General features: G+C 42.6%; 2 protein-coding genes across 3 annotated transcripts; both read left to right on the forward strand.

Annotated features, from left to right (window-relative positions):
* The first annotated feature begins 6,059 nt into the window (after nt 1–6,059).
* prss56 (serine protease 56) lies at nt 6,060–12,348 on the forward strand. Its single transcript, XM_026149860.1, has 14 exons — nt 6,060–6,852; nt 8,073–8,231; nt 8,352–8,606; nt 8,701–8,890; nt 8,993–9,101; nt 9,198–9,354; nt 9,449–9,591; nt 9,695–9,854; nt 10,019–10,207; nt 10,314–10,505; nt 10,578–10,774; nt 11,053–11,584; nt 11,671–11,777; nt 11,849–12,348. The coding sequence occupies exons 1-14, from the start codon at nt 6,753–6,755 to the stop codon at nt 12,020–12,022; spliced, it is 2,664 nt and encodes an 887-aa protein (XP_026005645.1). The 5' UTR covers nt 6,060–6,752; the 3' UTR covers nt 12,023–12,348.
* A 1,094-nt stretch (nt 12,349–13,442) lies between these two features.
* Nucleotides 13,443–20,634, forward strand: chrng (cholinergic receptor, nicotinic, gamma). 2 transcript variants are annotated; one of them, XM_026149630.1, is made up of 12 exons: nt 13,443–13,637; nt 15,018–15,154; nt 15,427–15,471; nt 15,564–15,688; nt 16,499–16,654; nt 17,044–17,141; nt 17,267–17,467; nt 18,975–19,089; nt 19,165–19,279; nt 19,383–19,647; nt 19,768–19,901; nt 20,009–20,634. In XM_026149630.1, the coding sequence occupies exons 1-12, from the start codon at nt 13,574–13,576 to the stop codon at nt 20,222–20,224; spliced, it is 1,671 nt and encodes a 556-aa protein (XP_026005415.1). In that variant the 5' UTR covers nt 13,443–13,573; the 3' UTR covers nt 20,225–20,634. The 2 variants fall into 2 exon arrangements, with proteins under 2 accessions (XP_026005415.1, XP_026005414.1); XM_026149629.1 differs by lacking the exon at nt 16,499–16,654 and having other exon boundaries at nt 13,503–13,637.
* The last annotated feature ends 328 nt before the right edge of the window (nt 20,635–20,962 follow it).

The raw sequence follows: 20,962 nt of genomic DNA on the forward strand, positions 1-20,962 counted from the left end.
GTAGAGTACCATCTCCTGATAGTTCACCTGAAGAGCACTCTGTTTGTTTTTGATGTTCATGGGAAGACATGAGACACTGTACAATACTGTCTGTTTTTTATATTGCATCATTCTTTATCATTAAATTAATTAAATGGTGCATCCAATAAGCACATATTAAAATGCCATATTTGGATTTATTTATGATGAATACGAGTACATTGCTAAAACTCTTTTTTTTTGCTTGTGAATTGTACAACAGAAACACAAAGGCAGGTATAGGGAGAGAGCATGGGGTGATCTGGCTAACCTTTCTTCCCTGTGCCTTTAAATCCAGTATAACTGTAATTGTGTGAAAATGTAAATGTAAAAATGTTATTAATATGTTGCATTTTAAATAAATGATCACACTTGAGCAACCAAACAGTAATTAAAAAATCCCTATGATGTTTCTACAGCTAGCTAGCTTATTAGCTAGGCTAGCTTAGCTACTTAGCTGCGATGATTCTAGTTGCTCCTTTAGCTGACCGATATAGACTATATTCAGCCATTCAAATAATATATTGAGTACACCTAAACTGAAAAGAATTATTTTATTGAAATGGAAAAACGTGAAGTATTAAATGTCTGCATATAATAACCGATTCATATTAACTGTCAGGCTAACTCCATTTTATTAATACAGCAGATCTAAAACAACAGAAATTAATCCAGCCTAAAGTGTTGGATCAGAAGAAGCTGAAAGCTTTGCAGAGTCCAAAGATGCCGAAGCTGGAGGAAAGCATACAAGCTAACAGCTTAAGCTAGTTAGCTGTAGAAGTAAAGATGGATTTCTTTGAAGAAGCTTAAAATAAGAATAATGACATTGGCCAGTTAAGTAACTTTGTATTAACAATTCAAAGCAAAAGCAGTTTCTTACTTTATTATTTTTATCAATATAGTCTAAGGAACACAGTCACTTACAGGCTTTAAATATCTAACACGATCTTATATAAGTAGTTTTGTTTTTTCGGTTTCTGTTATATAAAAACTGAAGATTATAAATTGAACTGGATCTTAGCAGAGGGTAAATACTCTACCAGACTGAACTGCAGAGCTATTAAAACAGGAGGTTTCACTGCTGTGACACTAGATGTCAGTCTTTACAAAGCTGCTGCTTGTGGATTCTCTTCTTGCAGCCTGTCTCCTTTTTCAGCTGGCTGCTAGTCTTTTTTCGTTTTTGATGCAACAAACTGTGGCCTTATTTCAGTGATCAGGAGCCCAAAGCACGCAGCACAGAGAAATACACATTTTAGAGACAGACTGCCCGTTCCCTGCAGGTACATGAACCAGAAGATGCTAAGTAGTTTCAAAGCATTTAGCAAAGGGTGACTGAAAGAAAAAGCTTTTCACCCCTCACATGTGGCTCCAAGGTCAAAGATACAGATTCAGAGTATCCAATTTCAAACCATAGCTAAGCACAGTTTTATATCTCCGTGCCACTCTTTTAACAACTCCATCTATTTCCCTAAAAATGCAATATTTTATGAGAAGATCATGGGTGCGTGGTTGAATTATTATCAGGAAAGATGATCTGAGCTATGTTTCCACATAAACTTAATCAGCCATGTCATCATTCTCACTCCATTTACGTAAATTGGAGATTTCATTATCGAACAGTTGGTGGTTAATGTGAACTTAATGGCAGTTAATGTGATTGTTGAGGTCATAATAGATCTAATTAACAACATGTCTAACAATGACAGGCCTGTGCAGACGAGCTGCTTCTGCTTGACTATTGTCATGAGGTTCAAGTGTCTGTCTGTGCTGAAATGTTGGGAACCTCTTCTCCCTTGCGTACCCCACTGACCTAGATTTCAATTGTTTTCGGCCCGAGACAATGGGGGGGGGGGAATGGTTTCATAACTGAACACAATACCTGGGAGTTTTTCAACACGATTGTTGTTAATGTCGCATTGTAGTGTGAGTTTGTGCTGTGCTGTGCATTGTGCGTTTTCTCAATGTAACCTGCTCAAGCAGCCAACCACAGAAAAGCCTGTGAACCCCTCAGTAAATCATTTGTGAACTGTTCAGCAGATGATGTGCATCCATGTGAATTTCTGCAGAGAAGCTAGTATATTCCTTGCTGCTTCTAACAGACCTCTCATATTTCCTCAATAAAACATTACTCTCCTGAGGAGTGTGGTGCTTTTAATATCGATTGCAGAGAAATATATTTTAGTCAGTGCTTCACTGAAGGCCTGAGACAGATGTAGACCACTGAATAACCTTAAATGCCAGCAGGTCCTAAAACTATACCAGCTACACTGATCTGTCCTGAAACCTGGGGAAGCTAACAATCTTAAAGTAGTCATTTATTCACTAGACCACAATCTGATCTTAATTTTGTTTGTTATGTGATAATAATAAAAAGCAGTTTTAAAAATACTGTTTAAATCCAGTCTTTATTGCGTCACAGAAAAGTGAAATTTCCGTCCACTGTCTGGTTGAGTGCTGCAGTTTTAATTTAATTTAATTAATTTAATTAAAGCCCAGAGCTGCTAGTCAAATGCTCTTGATTCACTGTTCATCAGCTTAGGTGACCACCTCTATAAAAGCAGAGGCAGTTTGCTGGTCTAAAATATTCAAGTGTGTGCTAACACAACACTGAGTAGGAAATACTTCATTATTGATCTTAAATAGGAAGGGTTATAAGGCCATTTCCAAGCCATCCGAAGGCCATAATTCTATAGTGAGAAATAGTATTCACAAATGGAAAACATTCAAGAGAGTCGCCAGTTTTTCCAGGAGTGGACATCTCAGCATATTCACCCATGCAGTGTTCAGAGAAACTGCAAAACATGAGCCGTATCTCAGACTCTACATGCCTCAGTTAGCACGTTAAATGTTAAAGTTCATGACAGCAGTTAGAAAAAGACTGAACAAGCTTGTTTGGAAGGATTGTCAGCAGAAAGCCTCCTAAAGAGAAAAAAAAAATGTCTTATGGATAGATGAGATCAAAGTGAAGATGTTTGGTCATGGTGCACAGTGCCACATTTGGAAAAGAAATCAAATACTGCGTACCAGCACAAATCACATCAGCTGTCAAGCACAGTAGTGGAGGGATGTTGATTTGGGCTTATTTTGCAGCCACAGCACTTTACAGTGTTAAACTAAAAGATTCTAGAGTCAAATGTGAGGCGTTCTGTCTGAGAGCTAAAGGTTGGCCCAAATTAAAATACAAAGGACAATGATCCCATGCACAGCAGCAAATCAGGCCTCAGCCTGATTGAAATACTGGAGATCTGTACATAGGTGAATGTCTGTAAAGCTCAATGAAAAGAAGCAACACTGAAAGGCACAGTGGGAAAAATTTCTACACAACCATGTGAGAGACTGATAGATACACAGTGAATGATTGCTTCAAGTTGCTCATGAAGCTGGGGTGTGCTTAGTTTCTCACATGACTACACAGAGTCCTGCAAAGCTTCTTTCTTTCTTTCTTCTTTCACACTCATAGATCCCAATAACAACAAGCAGAATGACAAAACCTTTGCCTTAAACTGAAGATCCTGAAATGTGTCAAAGGAACCGTTGGAGAACAGAACATCACAGATGTAGAAGTTGGCAGGGGGAAAAAAGAGAGCGCTCCATGTTTGGTAGATAGATGAAGGAAGATTCATCAAAAGGCAAATTAATCAAAGGACATCAACAGCAAATGGGGAAGGGATGAAAGAGTGCCGCCCGTTTGTTCAGTCCCGCTCTGCTCCTCCCGAACCTGCTCTCTGATCTCATCATGCCGCACGAGTGCATACAGGGGGCTGGAGCACAATGAGTACCACAAAACATATGCACATTAACAAATGTCTAAGCAAAGCTTGAAAAAGAAGAAGTGCAATTAGCGCAGTTTGTTTAACTCAGAGTGGTTTTTAAAGTCTCGTGTTTTCATATTTGACTGTTTGCGGTTTTCCAGTGTTTGAACTTACGTAAGCAGAAGCTTTGAAACATAAACACACAGTCACACACTAACACATAGTATATAATGCTGTCAGTGTGAACTGTCAGGGCTGGGTTGTGGCAGCAGTGGACGGCCCTCTTTGATAATGCTCTGCTAGATTGGGCAGCCGCTCTTTTTATCGTTCAGCCGGTTAGTTGGCTCAGAGTTGACTCCAATTTGTACTCCTCCTTTGGGTTTGTCAGCAGAGACCACTTTGTCCGTCCATCTAGACTGTGGCTCCATGTTGTCAGAACATGTTGAATTTTGTTTTTATTCAATATAATCACTCTTAAAAACTACTAAAGTTGGTTGTTATACCCCAGGAAGCTAAGGTAATGGGGGGAAAGCAACACAACTTGTTCAGTTTGAAAAAGGAGACATGAGGGTAAATTAGCCAATTAAATACATTTTTCTTACTAAGTAATCAAACAAAAGCTGCTATCACGATCAAAAGAAGAAAAGCCCAACAAAACCTAGAAGCTGATCAAAAGAGTAAGTCAAAACAGTTGAAAATTGCCAAAACACCCTCCTTGCCAAAACACACACACAGCTCACAAGCTGCAACACAAAGGCGCTCTAGTACTGGAGCTCGCCTCTCTGTGGCCTTAAGTACTCTGGCCTAATGGCTGGGTAGTCAGCTGTATAGTCACTGGTGGCACCTAAGGCTGGAAAAGCCTCATTCACAACCAGAAGTTAAAGCAGGCAACTCAGGTGGTACATGTGCAGTAGCTGGAGTTGGGTGAGAAATTAGCTCAATCAGTGGACCTTAACAGATTTGAGCTAAATGGTTAATAAATAAATAAATGACAAAAAGAAAACACTGACCACGAAAATAAATACATATCTGATTTAAAATGATCGGTAATGGTCAAAAGAAGTTATAGAAACAGCTGAAACAGCCCACTTAAAGTGTGGCAATCAGTTGAAATTGTTGATGGGATGGAAACTGCTACAAGTGTTTAAACTAGCTTAACAGCTAGCTGTTAAATTGATTAGCGTAGTAACAACAATTAGTAGACAAATGGTTTAACTCAAGCCAGTAGTTATGGATAAATGGTTGAAGCAGTTTTCTAACCACAACTGATAAATGGTAAGCTGATTATTTATTTCTAAACATAAAGTGTAAGTTAAAAGTAGAACAGATCCAGCTTAAAAATAGATTAAATTAGTGAGCATGTTAGCTCCACTACAGGGATTTGGGACTATGCCTACATCAGATGAAACAGTAAAGCTGTTTTTTTCCAGATTTTAACAGCTGGAATAGCCTTAAAATGATTGTTCTCATCTTTAGATATCACTTAGCGACACTTAGCATTTATTGTTTATGCTCCTGAGTCTACATTGTACAACTGCAACTAATGACGTCACTTAACCACTGCCTTTATGCTGCATTAACCTTGTTTTTTTTAATAGGGGGCATAGTCTTGTTGATTTATTCATCTAATATTTTTACATAACAGTTTTATACTGAAGAGGATTAGGGGAAAAAAAGTGGGCACGTCTTCTTTTTTTTCTTTTCTTTTCCTGAATTCTGAGATTAAAGTCAGAATTCTGACTTTTTTCTCAGATTTTTTTCCAGTGGCCCTAATCCTCTTCCGTAGTTTTATCCCTTACATTTCACAAAATCTTATTGCTTGCCCTGTGTGGCATTTTCTCAAAAACCTATAAATATTCATTTTAAAAAAGTTTATAATGTAACATGTCTATGTAGTAGAAATGTGCTATATAAATAAATCTGACCTTGACCTTGACCTAGTAGGAAATTGTTCTGACTTTTAACGTGCCCCTATTGTTTTGGCGGGTGAGAATATCACCATAATCTACAACATAATTCAAGTTGTGGTCTTAATCAAGGATTTCTCTTTTTCTTTAAAAAATACATCATGTTCCTGAGCAGTCTTTTACTGTATCTTTATGTAACAAAAGCAAAGTTCAGCAGAGAAAGACAAAAGTGATGTGAACTGACAATATTTTAATGGGGGGGATAAAAGACTGTAAGTGATCAATGGAGGCGGCATCCAAGTGATGCCCGGAGGACGGCTTTGATGTGGCCATCCTCAGAGGGACGCCTGGGACAATGCCCTCTTTGAGGGGCATGGGCAATGGCAGACACTTCCCTCTCCCTCGCTCCTGCTCTCTCACACTCAGCCTCCCTCTGTTTCCTGCTTCCTCCTGCAATACTATGACTCTTTGGTTTAGATGCTTATACTCTGCATCATTTACTATCCTTAACTGTATAACTTTCTCCCTCTTTCTATCGCATTAATTCAGACAACACCCCCTTCCTCAAAGCCCAGCCAATCGCTCTTCTTCCCCCCCTCCTCTGTATCTCTCTCGCTCCCTCACTCGGTCTTCTTTCATAGAACCAAGCCTCTTTGTAATGTCCAGCCTTGGCAAGTTGCGCCCGATTTGCTGTCACAGTCTTAATGAATTCATCTGTTTGTGTATTGGCCATGGGAGCATTTCTCCCTCCCTCTCCCTCTCTTTCCTATCCTCTACCCCCTCCCTCTTGCTTGTGGTCCCCTGAGGGCTCTATATATACCAGGGACTACTCCAGGCATCTATTGTTCCTCTAAGTAAACTTACAGACAGATGCCCTGCACCACAGTTTGGGAAAGAGCCCAGAGAGTCAGGAGGAGGGAGACAGTTAGTGAATGCATAGAGCTGCCAGACAACAAGGACCTGGAAACACTGCAGACTCATCTCCAGCTCATCTGCATCCTCTTCAGTCGTTCTGTGTGTCTCTTGCCTGCCTGCTTCTTGCCACTGTGGAGTGGAGGTCTGATGCTCTGACAGCATGCCGCTGCTGGTGTCACTGCTGCTTATGGGGCTGGACTGCTTGCTGGGAGCCCCAACAGGAAGAGAGGTCTACAGGATGCCCCAGAGTGCTCTTAAAGGTAAAACTGACCCATCATTTCTCATTGATGGCAGTTTGTGTTAAGAGTGGTCACAGCTGTAGCTATCTGTGACTATATTTAGGAGAGCTTATGTCAGATGTCTTCAGTAGCAAATGTGTCTCTTGCAGAAAACAAATAGTAATGCTTAAAGCATTAATACCTCTCAGTGAGTCAAACACAAGAAGAAACATCTGGGGATATTGCTAGTCTGAGTGAGATTCACCTTCAGTTTGGCACATGTACACATCTAATAAAAAAATCTAAAGTTTTGCTTTCATGGATTTTTAACTTCAATGCTTGAAAACAACACATTGTAAAGAGCACAAATGTAAATAATGAGTACTGACCAATTTCAGCACTACTCTTCAGGACCTGTTTGAAGCAGCAAACAGTTGTTTAAATTAATTTTATTAGTGCTGTGTGACCTTTAAATCCTACAGTAGAGCACAGTGTTGAGGGGCCTCTGGCCTTCTCTGGTTGAGGTGCTGAGTACAGCAGAGCCTTCATGCAAGTGACTGGTGATGGCAGTGTGATTGGAACAAGGGACTATGGGTCCCAACGGCCCCGGGGCTGCCAGCCTGTGCCCTTAGGGCCCGTCCCTGCCCACCAGCCTCTGCCCGCTCAGCCTTGGCCTTCTAATTAAATCTTCAATCAGTATTGTTGTTGTTACTGGCGTATCCTGTGATGTTTTGCGGCACAGAGGGGGGCAGCAGGGTCGGCGGCCCGATTGAAGTGTGTCTGTAGAAGACTCACCAGGGCGCTGAGCGTGAGCTAGCTTCCCCAAAATGCTGCCAATGAGCTCAAAGAGCAGCATGAGAAAAAAGGGGGCTACTCACACACATACCAGAAAGCTGCACCAATTCATGTTAATGCTTACATACACTGTGTTCCCACAGCAAATGACTGTCTTCCTTATGATGACCTAGATGTCCTTCTTTTTAAAATCACTGCCACAAACTTCTCCTCAAAACAAAAATTGGGTCATTTTATTGATAATAATGCAAACAAGTCTCTGCATATGTGTTCAGGAAATAAAATCTCACAGTAGAACTGATTGAGTTTGGAATTCATCCCAGTGCAGTTCTGGACCTTGGAGGCAAATATCAGCGTATGTCATTGCACATCGGCTTGGCTGATTTATGTTGCTCATCTGTATTTTCTTCTCTTTTCTTGCACCTTTCCTTTCTCTTCTTTTCTTTTTCTTCCTGTCCTTCCTGCAGCTCTGTCTGATCGGGGCACTGTTGTGCTGGAAGCAGCCATGGCCAGTGCTCTATCCACTCTTGAGCGTGCAACGTCTGAGAGAAGCCGGGCTGAAGCCAGCTGCCGGGGTTGTGTTCCCTGTCTGTTTCAGAACTGCGGACAGCTGTCAGGGTCCTGCTGTGAGTGCAACATCATGCTTACTTGCCTGTTCAATCCTGATCACCTTTTAGTCACATCGAGTCACCGCTCCACCACCGCTATATCTTGGTGTGTCTTAGATGTCCCCTTCTTGTCAACAGCGTCTTCTTCCAATGCTCTATCAGAGCCTAGCTGTGAGGTCATCAGTAAGGCCCAGAAGCTTCAAGGTGAGGCGGAGAGGAGCTGGGCTCTGAGTCAGGCCTGTGCGTACTATCAGCATCGCTGCCCACCTGGTGAGGCGGACACGGAGAGCTGCATCAGGGTCATGGGGGAGAGCTGCAGCGCTCGCGTCCTCCAGTGCAGCCTGCTCAACACAATGCAGAACCTGGAACCGGCTATGCAGACGCACGCACAGGGTGAGCGGAGACATCTTTTTACACACGCAGAGGCATTAGATTTAATTGCTTTGCATCGTTTTTCACCAGCGATGCCTGTTCTCTGTCCCAGCAGCAGTGTGCGGTCAGAGGTCAGCCACAGTGCAAAATGTTACGCAGCCTCGCTCCAGGATTGTGGGCGGCTCTCCTGCACCTCCAGGCAGCTGGCCCTGGCTGGTTAACCTGCAGCTGGATGGTGCCTTGATGTGTGGAGGGGTTCTGGTGGACAGCTCCTGGGTGGTCACTGCCGCACATTGTTTTGCTGGGTTAGTGTGCATGTGTGACTATTTTCTTTGCAAAGACAGATGAGATAGTAGTCAAATTCACAGCATTTAGCATTTGTTAAAACTGTCTTTTGACCTCTGCAGCAGCCGTAGCGAGAGCTACTGGACAGCTGTCGTAGGTGAGTTCGACATCACCAAGACTGACCCTGATGAACAGGTTCTCAAAGTGAATCGCGTCATCCCCCATCCGAAGGTAAAAATCCAACGTGCGGGATCATAGCTTTTAGTATTTTAATTAATCACCGATTTATTGATCAGGGGCAATAACAGGTCTGTCACGTCTCTGCAGTTCAACCCAAAGACATTTAACAATGATATAGCACTGGTGGAGCTGACTTCTCCAGTGGTCCTGTCTCAACACGTCACCCCAGTGTGTCTTCCTTCTGGTATGGAGCCCCCCACTGGCAGCCCGTGTCTGGTGGCAGGCTGGGGCTCCCTCTATGAAGGTGAGTTCAGTATCCTATAGACACACTGTGTCATGCTAGCCTCAACTTATTTTTGTATCCTACCAAATCAATAATGGTGTATTTTTGTCCACAGATGGCCCATCTGCTGATGTGGTGATGGAGGCCAAGGTGCCCCTGCTGCCTCAAAGCACCTGTAAGAGTGCTCTTGGCAAAGAACTGGTCACCAACACTATGCTTTGTGCTGGTTATCTTTCTGGAGGCATAGACTCTTGTCAGGTGGGCACATTAGAATTTCTGGGTTTTCTTTTTGAATTATCTTTATCAGTTACTGAAGTGGCACCACTTTAATTCATTGCAAACCATAAACTATCACCTGCAGGGAGATTCTGGCGGCCCCCTGATCTACCAGGACCGAATATCTGGTCGATTTCAGCTCCATGGCATCACATCCTGGGGAGACGGCTGTGGAGAGAAAGGCAAGCCCGGCGTTTATACGCGGGTGTCTGCCTTCTCTGACTGGATTCAGGCAGAGATACAAAGTAAGTTGTGTATTTATATCAATATAAAGTAATCTGACATAACCTCGCTTTACCGTAAAAGTAAACTCATCTGAGTAATTTGAAAAGTATTATCAGTGGCTACTCCGTAATACTGACATACTGCACTTCATCATGAAATCATCACTTCTACTTCTTCTTTTTAGAGTCATTTGGGAGCCGTGAGCCTACATGTCCAGAGCTTCTAAAGACAACTGAAATGACAGAAGAAGAACAGAGGTCAGAGTTCAGCTCTCTGTGTCGCTTCTATAAACTGACCTGTCCTTCTGGTCAGTCTGCCAGCGCTTGCAGCCGACTGGCCGAGGACAAATGCCTCACCCGCTTCAAGAAATGCCGTGAGTACTTTTATTTGAAATGCCTGGCTTCATGAATGTACAACAAATACCTGATATACTGTTTGCGCTGAGTTTTCTGATCTTTCATTCTCTCTCCATCATCTAGAGTTGCACTCATTCTTGCAGACCCTGCTGGACTTGCTCCAGAGGGCCGAGGACTACATCAGGGACAAAGTGGACTTGACTTTCTTCACCCAGACTCTGCCTCAGCTTGTGGAGCATATCTACAGCACAGCTTTCACTCACACCAGAGAGAGGCGGGACCTAGGCCTGAGCCACAGTCTTAAACAGATTGAAGGTACATGACTGACAGAGGATGCCTGTCATGTTTTGCTGCTTGCTGCTGTAACAGGTGTTTTATTACTTGCAGAACAGCTAGGTGGTGCTGTGGTGCCAGCAGAGGAAGGCCCTTCTCCAGTTCCCCCAGCCTTATTCACAGACGTCGGGGCGTTGGTGGATGACTGGGAGAAATATCTGAGAAGCATGGCCGATGATGTGGATGAACAAAACCCTGACACAGATATCTCCTCCAAAATCAGGAAGCAGGAGGACAACCTTTTCTTGCAGGTGCGCTGTTTAATGCTCAAGAATAAAGTGATGCATGGTTTATCTTACACAGACGACAATTTGAATTGTATATGTGTTTAATTTAATGAATAACTGCATGTGTACAAAGTAAACTGTGGTTAATTACAGCACAAAACAAATCCCAGTAAGATAAAACAATGAAAATCAAACCTAGGGAGGGTTAATGTGAGTTTCTTTCAGCTACGGCTTCACTTTGTTTCCGTATGTTTTAATTTCAGCTTAATCTGAACATCAAAATCTATTTTTAATGTCTCCAGACACAGGACTCCTTTCTGCAGCAGCTCGAGGGAGAATATCAATCCATCATCTCAGCTCTGCGTTCCAAACTGGACTCCAGAGCTGCTCCTCCCATCCTGCACTTGGACACAGTCTACCTTCAGGAGGAGTCTCCGTCTGTCTTTACTCCATCCACTGGAGCGCCGGACCACACCCACCCACCCTCGTCTTCCTGGGTATCACAGAAGCCTTGGTCACTTCTGACAGCGTTCATAAATGATGTTAAGAATTTAAAGGCACAAAGTAGGATTGCCACAGAAGCAGGATCGCAGAGTGAAAGCTCATTTAGTGAAGAAGCTACTGCTAATGAAAAACGGAGAGGCGCGTCAGAGGATTTGACATTTTCTGAGAATGGAGACAGCACAGAGTCAACAACTGTTCTCCAGCCAGTCACTGAGAGCGCGCCCACAGGGACCGCTGACCTCAGACAGGCTGCTGTCAAGCCTTTAATTCTTCACAGAAAATACAGGAGCCTTGTTCACAGGAGGCAAACGACCGGCGCCAACATGAAAAGTGTGTGCCACATCTTTATTCAGACAAGTTTCATTACATATATTCCAAAATGCATGTGCTCAAGTGTGTTTGTTTCCCCCCTGTAGTTTGTCCTGGAGTGAGAGAGTCTTCACAGAAAGTCAGCCAAGTCAGAGACTCTTACAGCTGGGTGTTAAACATCCCGAGCAAGAATCTCCACATGAACTTCCAGGAGGTAAGTCCCAGTAAGATGCATGCAATATTCTTTTTGAAACAGCCTTTTAATGAGCTCTCTCCTTTCTTCAGGTGTTAGTTGATCTGGGCTCCAAGAATGACCGAGGACTTTACCAAGCGCGGGTCAGAGCTGTAGTTGGAGGACGACCTTTGACCTTCTACAGTCTTGTGGGCCTAGAAAACGATTCTTTCTACCGCAGCGTGCCGAGGATCATCGCTTTGGCACTGGAGGCTCTCAAGTCGTAACTGCTGCCAACGCTAAAAAGGAGAGATGATGGCAGAAAGCCTCTCCAAGTCAACTGAGAAGCTTTTAACAGACAGATGCGTTGAAAGCGCGCACAGACTTTACTTCTTGCCTCTGCTGTTTCCTGACTCTAAACGAAAAACATGAATGTATCAACCCACTTACTGACCACCGGTCACACCACAAGCTTTTGTATGTGGTTGTAGACGCAGCCTTGTCTAACGTATGAACCCGAACAAAAATGATAAGTTATTCATATTGTCTTTTACAAAGGTTGAGCCTCTTGTAAAGCACATACGTGCTATATATATTATGTAATGTTTATTCTTGTAATATTTATTTGTATAGAGAAAAGTATTTGTATTTTTGTAAAAAAACAAAACAAAAATTAAGGTCTATAAATAAAAAAGTTATTAATGTTATGGGATGCTGTGTTTATTGTAAGGAAAGATTGAGTTAGCAGTAATGCAGCTTCTGATCTTCCCGTCTTTGTGACCCCACATTCATTGGTTTCACCCTTTGAGCAGAGCTTTACGGTCAGTGCAGCAGCTGTTACTGTGATGACAAGAACCTCCGTGATTTCTCTTCTTAAGATGGGTAATTTTAACAGGATCCAGAAATACACCACCCTCTAGAGTCTCTTATTGTCTGTCATTATCCACAACTGGCAAGTTTAAAGGAAGTGGCACTCTTTGAGCAGCAAACAGGCCCCCATTATTGCTTTGTGTTGACTTTTGCTTCTCTAATCCTGTATTTGAGTCTTTAAACAATCGGTTGAATTAAGCCGGTACTTAACGTTGTGATCACAGACAGGTAATTTCCCAGAAAAGGAACATACAGGGGCAAGACAGCTGAGTAAACACAGATACATACCTCTGTTACATCACATTAACTCCTGCTTTTGACCTGCGTGCTTAAGTGTGTGTATTTTTGTGACAAACATGCACGTACACACACACAAGTCATGACAGGACACAAATGTGCTGGCATCCAGGGCCTGGCCACTCATCACAGACGCTGTGCTGTAAATGGACAAGACTTCCCACCTGTTGTCTTCTCTGCTGTTTGTCAGTTTTTTTTAGTTTCTGGCTTGTTGTGCTCTTTCTCTCTTTAACACCAGATCTGTCTAATCCCTCTGTTGTAAAGAATAGATTTAACTGAGACTATAAAACTGAGAGTTTTAGATATCAGTGCTGGGCCGAGTGTGCTTTGAGTTCATTACAGAGAATTGCGTTCATGTAACTGAGCAACAATAGACAGGTGCACCGAACAGAATTATAATGCGACATGTTTAACACTGGAGGGCAGCCATGGACAGAGTACAATGCTCAAACTATGGGTGTGTGTCTGTGTGACAGCTGGCTATGCCGTGCTGGAAATCCACTTTTGGATTTTACCCTAACAATCACCCAGTCACCAACCCCCAACCTTCAGCCTTCCCGTCAACCCGAGCTTCGACCTCTGGTGGGAAGCACACACGGGTGCCCGAGTCCGTGCGTGTCACATTAGTGGTTGAGGGTTTGTCTGGGACAGCACTGCACAAAGACACGCTGATGGACTTTGGAGCTCCGTGCACTCTGCCACTCTTTATTGGAGTGTTGGTGTTTTGTGCCACAGGTAGGAACACTAAGGAGCCACTGCACAGTTTGAGGGAAGCAGTTTGGGTTTCTTGTTGCTGTGATTTGCATGCTGTTGTTTTTGAAGACCAAAGATGCTGCTGAGTGTTGCTTAGAAACAATATGCTTTTTTTTTTAGCAGTCTATTATTTTCACTAATTCTCACTGTGTTTGCATTCAAACAAAGTGCAGTACACTGAAAAGCACTGATCACCAGACTGTACAGACCATGTGTTGTTGGCATTTTCACTGGTAAATCTCAAAACATCTGTTCTATCTAAAAGATCTAATATACATTTGTCAGTGCACACAGTCCCACTCATTTTGTTATGCTGATACTATACATGTGTTCTCTTTCACAGTCGACTATTAGTCTGGTAACTACATTTTTAAAAAATTATTGAATATTTGAAATATACATTTTAATAGTCATTACTACTTTGTTTTCTCGGGCACCAAAGGACAATTAAAAGCTTTCCTCCATAAGACAGTTTGAAATTGTTTTTAATAACTTTTTTTGTTTTTTGTTATTTTTCCAGTTTGTTAGTAAACTGAAATAATCTTTTGTGCGCTGGTGGTTTTTACAAAACAAATATTTTTATAATGTAGTTGTCTCTTCATTGATCATTTGATTATTACGACAAAGTTTCTCTGGGAAATTAAACTTTGTCAAAACATTCACGAGAGACTGTTTTTACCCGTGCACTTCAGCAGTTTTTTTGTTAGGCTTCCATAATGTTGGGGAGATGAAAGAAGTAAGTAGAGATACCTAATCTTCTGGCTTAATAAGTTCTGAAGCCTACATTTCCCATCATGCAGCTCAATAGCATTTTTAATCAAATGCCCATACCTCCTATATACTAACTTCTTTCATCCAGTTTTTAAAGCAGGCTGTTTGTTAATAATTTTGCCACAAATCGAAACCGCGGTAACCATGTTGTAATCTCAAACGTCACAGTAGAGCTGATGCAACTATGGAGCAAATATTCCTTATGACGAGCAGACAATGCAAGAGATACGATCGAAAAGCTGCGGGCATCATCACATAAACATAAAAATCTCTACACAAGACTTCTGGACTTATTTCAGCACGGATGCTACATCTGCTTCACTTCATAGAAGTTCCATTGTGTCCCCTTGCATTTGTGTCTCTAACAAGTTACAAAAATAAAATCAGATGTACTGGAAGACATCTGGACGTGCCTGAGAAGATCTTGACCAGAAGATCAGTCGAATTCAAATCTTTTACAACTTACTATCTTTATTTGCTGATTCCCACAGCTTTTTGGATTGTCTGGCTATTTTACCTGCTATAAAAATGCGCAGATCGACCCTTTAAATCAACCTGCTTTGTCGTGGCTGTTCATGTTCTTGTGCGCAGCCTCGGCAGCCAACCTTGAAAGGGAGCTGTTTAAGGATTTGATGAAGGGCTACAACAAGAACGTTCGGCCCATGGAGAAGAGTGGAGACATCACTAAAGTCTCCATCAAGATGACGCTCACCAACCTCATCTCTCTGGTGAGTAGAGCTTGTCCTGGTGCGTATGATTAGCCAGTGATGACCCTGACCAAAACCCTAATTCTCACATTAGACAATCAGGATACATCATTTTTATTTTTATTAAATTATTCTCCCAAGCCATGAGCAAAGTCTAACTGACACACATCAAAAATGTAAGATTTTCGTCTTCAAAACGTAGGACAGGCTAGGGTTAGAGTTGGGTTATCATCTATAATGACCTCAGAGGGTTATTGTCTATGGTTGCAATGTTTACCAAACTGTGTCCTCAGAATGAAAAGGAGGAGGCCCTGACCACCAACGTCTGGATCGAAATGGTAACTTTTGGAGGTCCTTTTTTAGCTTCTTTCAAAAATACCCAGTTTATGCATTCGAAAAGAAGTCAAACCTGCAGTGTTTCTGTGTGTAGCAATGGTGCGACTACAGGCTGAGATGGGACCAGTCACCCAGGTCAGCTCTGTATGGGAACATCACCTCTAGTCTGCGTGTCCCCTCCAAAAGCATCTGGTTGCCTGACATTGTACTGGAGAACAAGTGAGTGAATCCACCTTCAGATATGAATTTTCCATTGAGATATGAGTTTTAATGGTTAGGCAGCCATCATGATACGTCTCTGAGGACTTTTTTGGGCTGTTAGTTGAAGCATTCTAAAATATTAATTAACAATAAATTCATTTTCAGGATAAATGGGAACATTAAAAATGCATTCATACAATCACCCATCAAATCATAGTTGATTCTGATATTTGTTTATTCAGGAGACCTGTGGGTTAAATCAGGTTTCTCTGGACTAACCAGTCTGCTTAAAGCCTTGTAAATGCACCTAAAGTACTTTGAAAGTAAACCAAACAACATGTGGGAGGCGAAGAAAGCATTCACCAAAGATGTAGCTGCCTTTTTTTTAAACAAAACTTCGGTTCTGTTTTCTTTGAGCTGCACCAACCCTAGTGAAAGGTAAACATTACATCGTGTTTCTAAAATCTCCTTTCCTCTGTGCTCGCCGAGGAGAAGCACAGTGGTGCAAAAATGGAAGCAAAGGGCAGAGTTTAGGTAAAAGAAGTCATGAGTGAACTTCAGATAGCGCTTTCAGGTTCTGCACTCTCACACTGTTAGAGGCAGATTTCGTTTTTAATACTATTGCAATCATTTAAAAACACATATTATCACATTATGATGACAGATGTATTTGTTTCCAGGTAAAGTTTCTCTTATCTAAGATAAATCTACAAGCCTGTACGTGTGAAATCATGAATGAGGCCTGATGTGTGCATGCGTGCACGAATGTATGCAATTAACTGCAGATAAACCATACACCATCTTTCTCATCTTCCTTCTGGTCCGTAGCATTGATGGACATTTTGAGGTAGCTCTTTACTGCAATGCACTGGTGTCTCCTGATGGCTGTGTGTACTGGCTGCCTCCTGCTATTTACCACAGCGCCTGTGCCATCACTGTGAACTATTTTCCCTTCGACTGGCAGAACTGCACCATGGTCTTCCGGTAAGAGATCAGATGGGACTTGATCTGTACAAAACGCAAGCAATCACAAGTCTGTCACCCCCAACCGGTCAAGGGAGATGGTTGTCCCTCCCCCAGCCTGGTGCTGCCGGAGGTATTTTGTTAAAAGGGAGTTTTGCCTTCGAACTGTCACCAAGTGCTTGCTCATCGGGGGTTTTCTCATTGCTGGGGTTTTCTCTGTATTATTATAGGGTCAACCCTTTATGTAATTTCTTCTTATATAAATAAAATTTAATTAAAGGCATGACATGTAAAAAGAATCCAGAGTGTCTAAATCAACAGCAATCAGCTTCCTTCAGTCATGTTACCTTCTTGCTCTTGAAGGTGTTGACTGGTCGACTCTGACCGCATGTTCTGTGCCATGTGTTCAGCTCGCAGACTTACAGCGCCAATGAGATCGAGCTGGTTCTCACAAAAGAAGATGACGTCACATTAGAGTGGGTGGATATCGACCCAGAGGCCTTTACAGGTATTTGAAGAATAGATTTGAAATTAGTGAACACAATAAAGACATCCATTGGTTCATATAAAGAAGAAGAAACTTTTTTTCTTGTGATAAAAGACTATTAAAGACTTTTATTTTGTGTTTTTTAGAGAATGGAGAATGGATTATCAGACACAGACCAGCCAAGAAGGTGATCAACACTCAGTACACCAAAGATGACCTGGAGTATCAGGAGCTGGTCTTCTTTCTTATCATTCAGAGGAAGCCTGTCTTCTACATCATTAACATTATTGCTCCCTGTGTCCTCTTCTCCTCCCTCGGCCTGCTAGTCTACTACTTACCTGCCAAAGGTTCTTCTTCTTACTTTGTGTAAAGTGTGATCATAAACCCATCAGGCATAACATCATGACTATCTGCCTAGTACTGTGGTGGTCCATCTTTTGCTGGACTCCACTAGAGCCCTGAAGGTGTGCTCTGGTATCTGGCACCAAGATGTTAGCAACAGATCCTTTAGTCCTAAAATGTTTCATGGCAGGGCCTCCATGAATTGGACTTGTTTGTCCAGTACATCCTGCAGATCCTCGACTGGACTGAGATCTGGGGAATTTGGAGGCCAAGTCAACACCTCAAACCTGTTCTTGTGCTCCTCAAAGTATTCCTGAAACATTTGTGTCAGGAAGCACTATCCTGCTGAACGAGGCCACAGCCATCAGGGGATACTGTTTCCATGAAAGCTTTTTCATGGTCTGCAACAATCTTTACATAGGTGGTATATGTCAAAGTAACATCCACATGGATGGCAGGACCCAAGGTTTCCCAGCAGAACATTGCTCAAAGCATAACACTGCCTCCACCAGTTCACCTTCTTCCCATACTGCATCTTGGTGCCAGGTGTTTCCCAGGTAAGTGATGCACACACACCCGGCCGTCCACGTGATGTAAAAGAAAAAGTGATTCATCACACATGGCCACCTTTTTCTATTGCTCTGTGATCCAGTTCTGACGTGCACATGCCCATTAGACTGGGGGCATCATGCAGCTATGCAATGCTTCTTCCTTTTAAAAGGGAGTTTTGCCTTCCCACTGGCACCAAGTGCTTGCTCATAGGGCGTTGTCTGATTGTTGGGGTTTTCTTTGTATAATTGCAGGGTCTTTACAATTAAAGCACATTGAGGCGACTGTTGTTGTAATTGCAATATAAATAAAATGTATTTGAATTGAACTGTAAGGAATTTTGGAGTGAATATGTAGGTCTGAAGCCCCATATGCAACAAGCTACAATGGACTGTGCATTCTAACACTTTTCTATCAGAACCAGCATGAACTTCTTCTGCAGTTTGAACTACAGGAGCTCGTCTGCTGGATTGGACCCCACGAGCCAGCCTTTGCTGCCCATGTGTCAGTGAGCCTTGGCTGCCTATGACCTTGTTGCTGGTTCACCACTGTTTCTTCCCTGGACCACATTTGGTCTGCAGACCAGTAACAACTCATAAGAGCTGCAAAATATGAGATGCTCTGACCCAGTCGTTTAGCCATCACAATTTGGCCCTTGTCAAACTTGCTCAAATCCTCATGCTTGCACATTTTTCCTGCTTCTAACCTCAACTTTGAAGACAAAAAGTTTACTTGGTCCCTAATATAGCCCATCCACTAACAGGTGCCATGATGAAGACATAATTAGTGTTATTCACTTTACCTGTCATAATGTTGTGCCTGTTGATGTACGTAGACAGTGAGTCAGGATTTTATTCATACTTTGACCTATGATCATAGAAATACAGTGACGATCTAGCCGTTGATGCATACATTAGGTCAAAACTGCACCACCCTGACTGAGTGCTGGTTTTGGTTTTACAGCTGGTGGTCAGAAGTGCACCATGTCTATTGTGACTCTTCTGGGCCAGACTGTGTTCCTCTTCCTCATTGCTAAGAAGGTTCCAGAGACTTCTCAAGCGGTGCCTCTTATTGGAAAGTAAGCGGCTGATTTTCAGATTTCAGCTCAGAGTTTTAGGTTTGTGTTGAAAATGATACGAACATTTGACCGCAGGTATCTGATGTTTGTGATGTCGGTGACCACCATGGTAGTGATAAACAGTGTCGTAGTCCTCAACGTATCCCTGAGAACCCCAAACACTCACAAAATGGCAGACAAAGTCCGGAAGGTGAGGCTGTGTCTGAATCATTTGAATATCTTTTAAAGCTGCTCAATGAAGGGAACACGTCTATTTAGCTGTGATTTCATCTTAAACACCGTGTCACCCTCAGATCTTCCTAAACATCCTGCCTCGCCTACTTAGGATGCAGATGCAACCCTGGACACCAAACGCCGGCCATGCATCAGAAATGAGAAATGGTGAAACTGTGTCTGCAGGCAGGAATGGTGTCCACCTGGTTCCCTGCCGTCGCCGCAGCTCTATCACTGTCATCACTAAGGCGGAGGAATACGTAATGAAAACAGCTCGGTCTGAGCTCATGTTTGACAAACTCAGAGGGAGAAATGGATTGATGAAATCAGTGCTGGAGAAGCTACGTAAGTATTTGAAAGAGTTTGTTACACATTCTTGTAAAACTTTTGACAGTTTAGGTTATCCTTTGAAATGCATAAATATAACACGTAAATATATGGCTTTTTGTGAATATATGACTCCAGATGATGGGCTGGAGGGGGGTACAGCACAGCACCTTGTTAATAGTCTAGCAAAGGCCAGTCCAGAGCTGAAGCAGTGTGTGGTCTCCTGCAAACACATCGCTGAGACTGCAAGACAGCAGAATGACTTCCAGAGTGTATGCTTAACCATTTTACTCTTTGCACATTTGCAATGGACATTTAGATGAGGTCTTAGTTGGGAATGCCAGAGCTAATAGCAATGTATCATCTCACTCAACCGCAGGAAAATGAAGAATGGTTCCTGGTTGCCCGTGTCATCGACAGGGTCTGCTTTATTGTCATGGTGTTGGTGTTTTTTATCGGCACTGTTGGCATCTTCTTGATGGGCCACTTCAACCAGCCGCCCTCTACACCTTTTCCTGGGGATCCAAAGAAGTATCTCCCTCCACTACACAACATTACTGCTGTAGCAGGAATGGAAACAAACGCCTTAGGGTGAACCAGGGAGAAAATGTTTGATGTTATCACTTTAGCCAGAGTGAGAATCTGACAGCCTTCATTAGTGATCTTTCACTAATGACTATGATACAAAGAATGGAGAAGATGCAGCTGTATGTGTTTTCTGCACAGGTGCCTGCTGTGGGGCTGCGGACGATCACAGAAGCAAGTACAATCCACTGCACCATTGTGTGAATGCATACTGTATCAGCTGTCCTGGCTGCTGAGATTGTTTGTGTTGCATTTAATGCTGTAGAAGATGGTCTCCTTACTTACATCTCAGTGTTTGCTCTAAGTGCTGTTCATTTTTAACAAAACTATGGGCACAAGCCACGAGACATGGTGTCGACCACAGATTTCATTCGTTGTACGAGAATCTTTCTTTTTATCAATAAAAGCATTTTAATTGTATGATTTTTGTGACTGAGTCATTTTTGAGGCCAGTGGAAAGTTTCCGCCCCCACCCCTCCACTCCCAAACCTGCCACTGAAGCACAAATATCCTGCACAGCCCCCCTCCTCTGGAAGCATTTCAATTACATGACTGAGTGGTGCCTTTCTACCCCAACAAAAGGCAGATCCGGCTGGTTGGGATGGAAACAGAGTCGTTTTGAGATGGAGCTGAAGTCCGAAAACACTCACAAAGCCAAACACTGCTATGTGAATAGCCACACAAACACACGGGGGGTAAGAAGGCTTAGTCCCTCCAGATAATGATAACTCATGAAGGCTCGCCTGGT

Source organism: Astatotilapia calliptera, chromosome 18, assembly GCF_900246225.1.
Source record: "Astatotilapia calliptera chromosome 18, fAstCal1.2, whole genome shotgun sequence".
In the NCBI taxonomy this organism is placed as follows: domain Eukaryota; kingdom Metazoa; phylum Chordata; class Actinopteri; order Cichliformes; family Cichlidae; genus Astatotilapia; species Astatotilapia calliptera.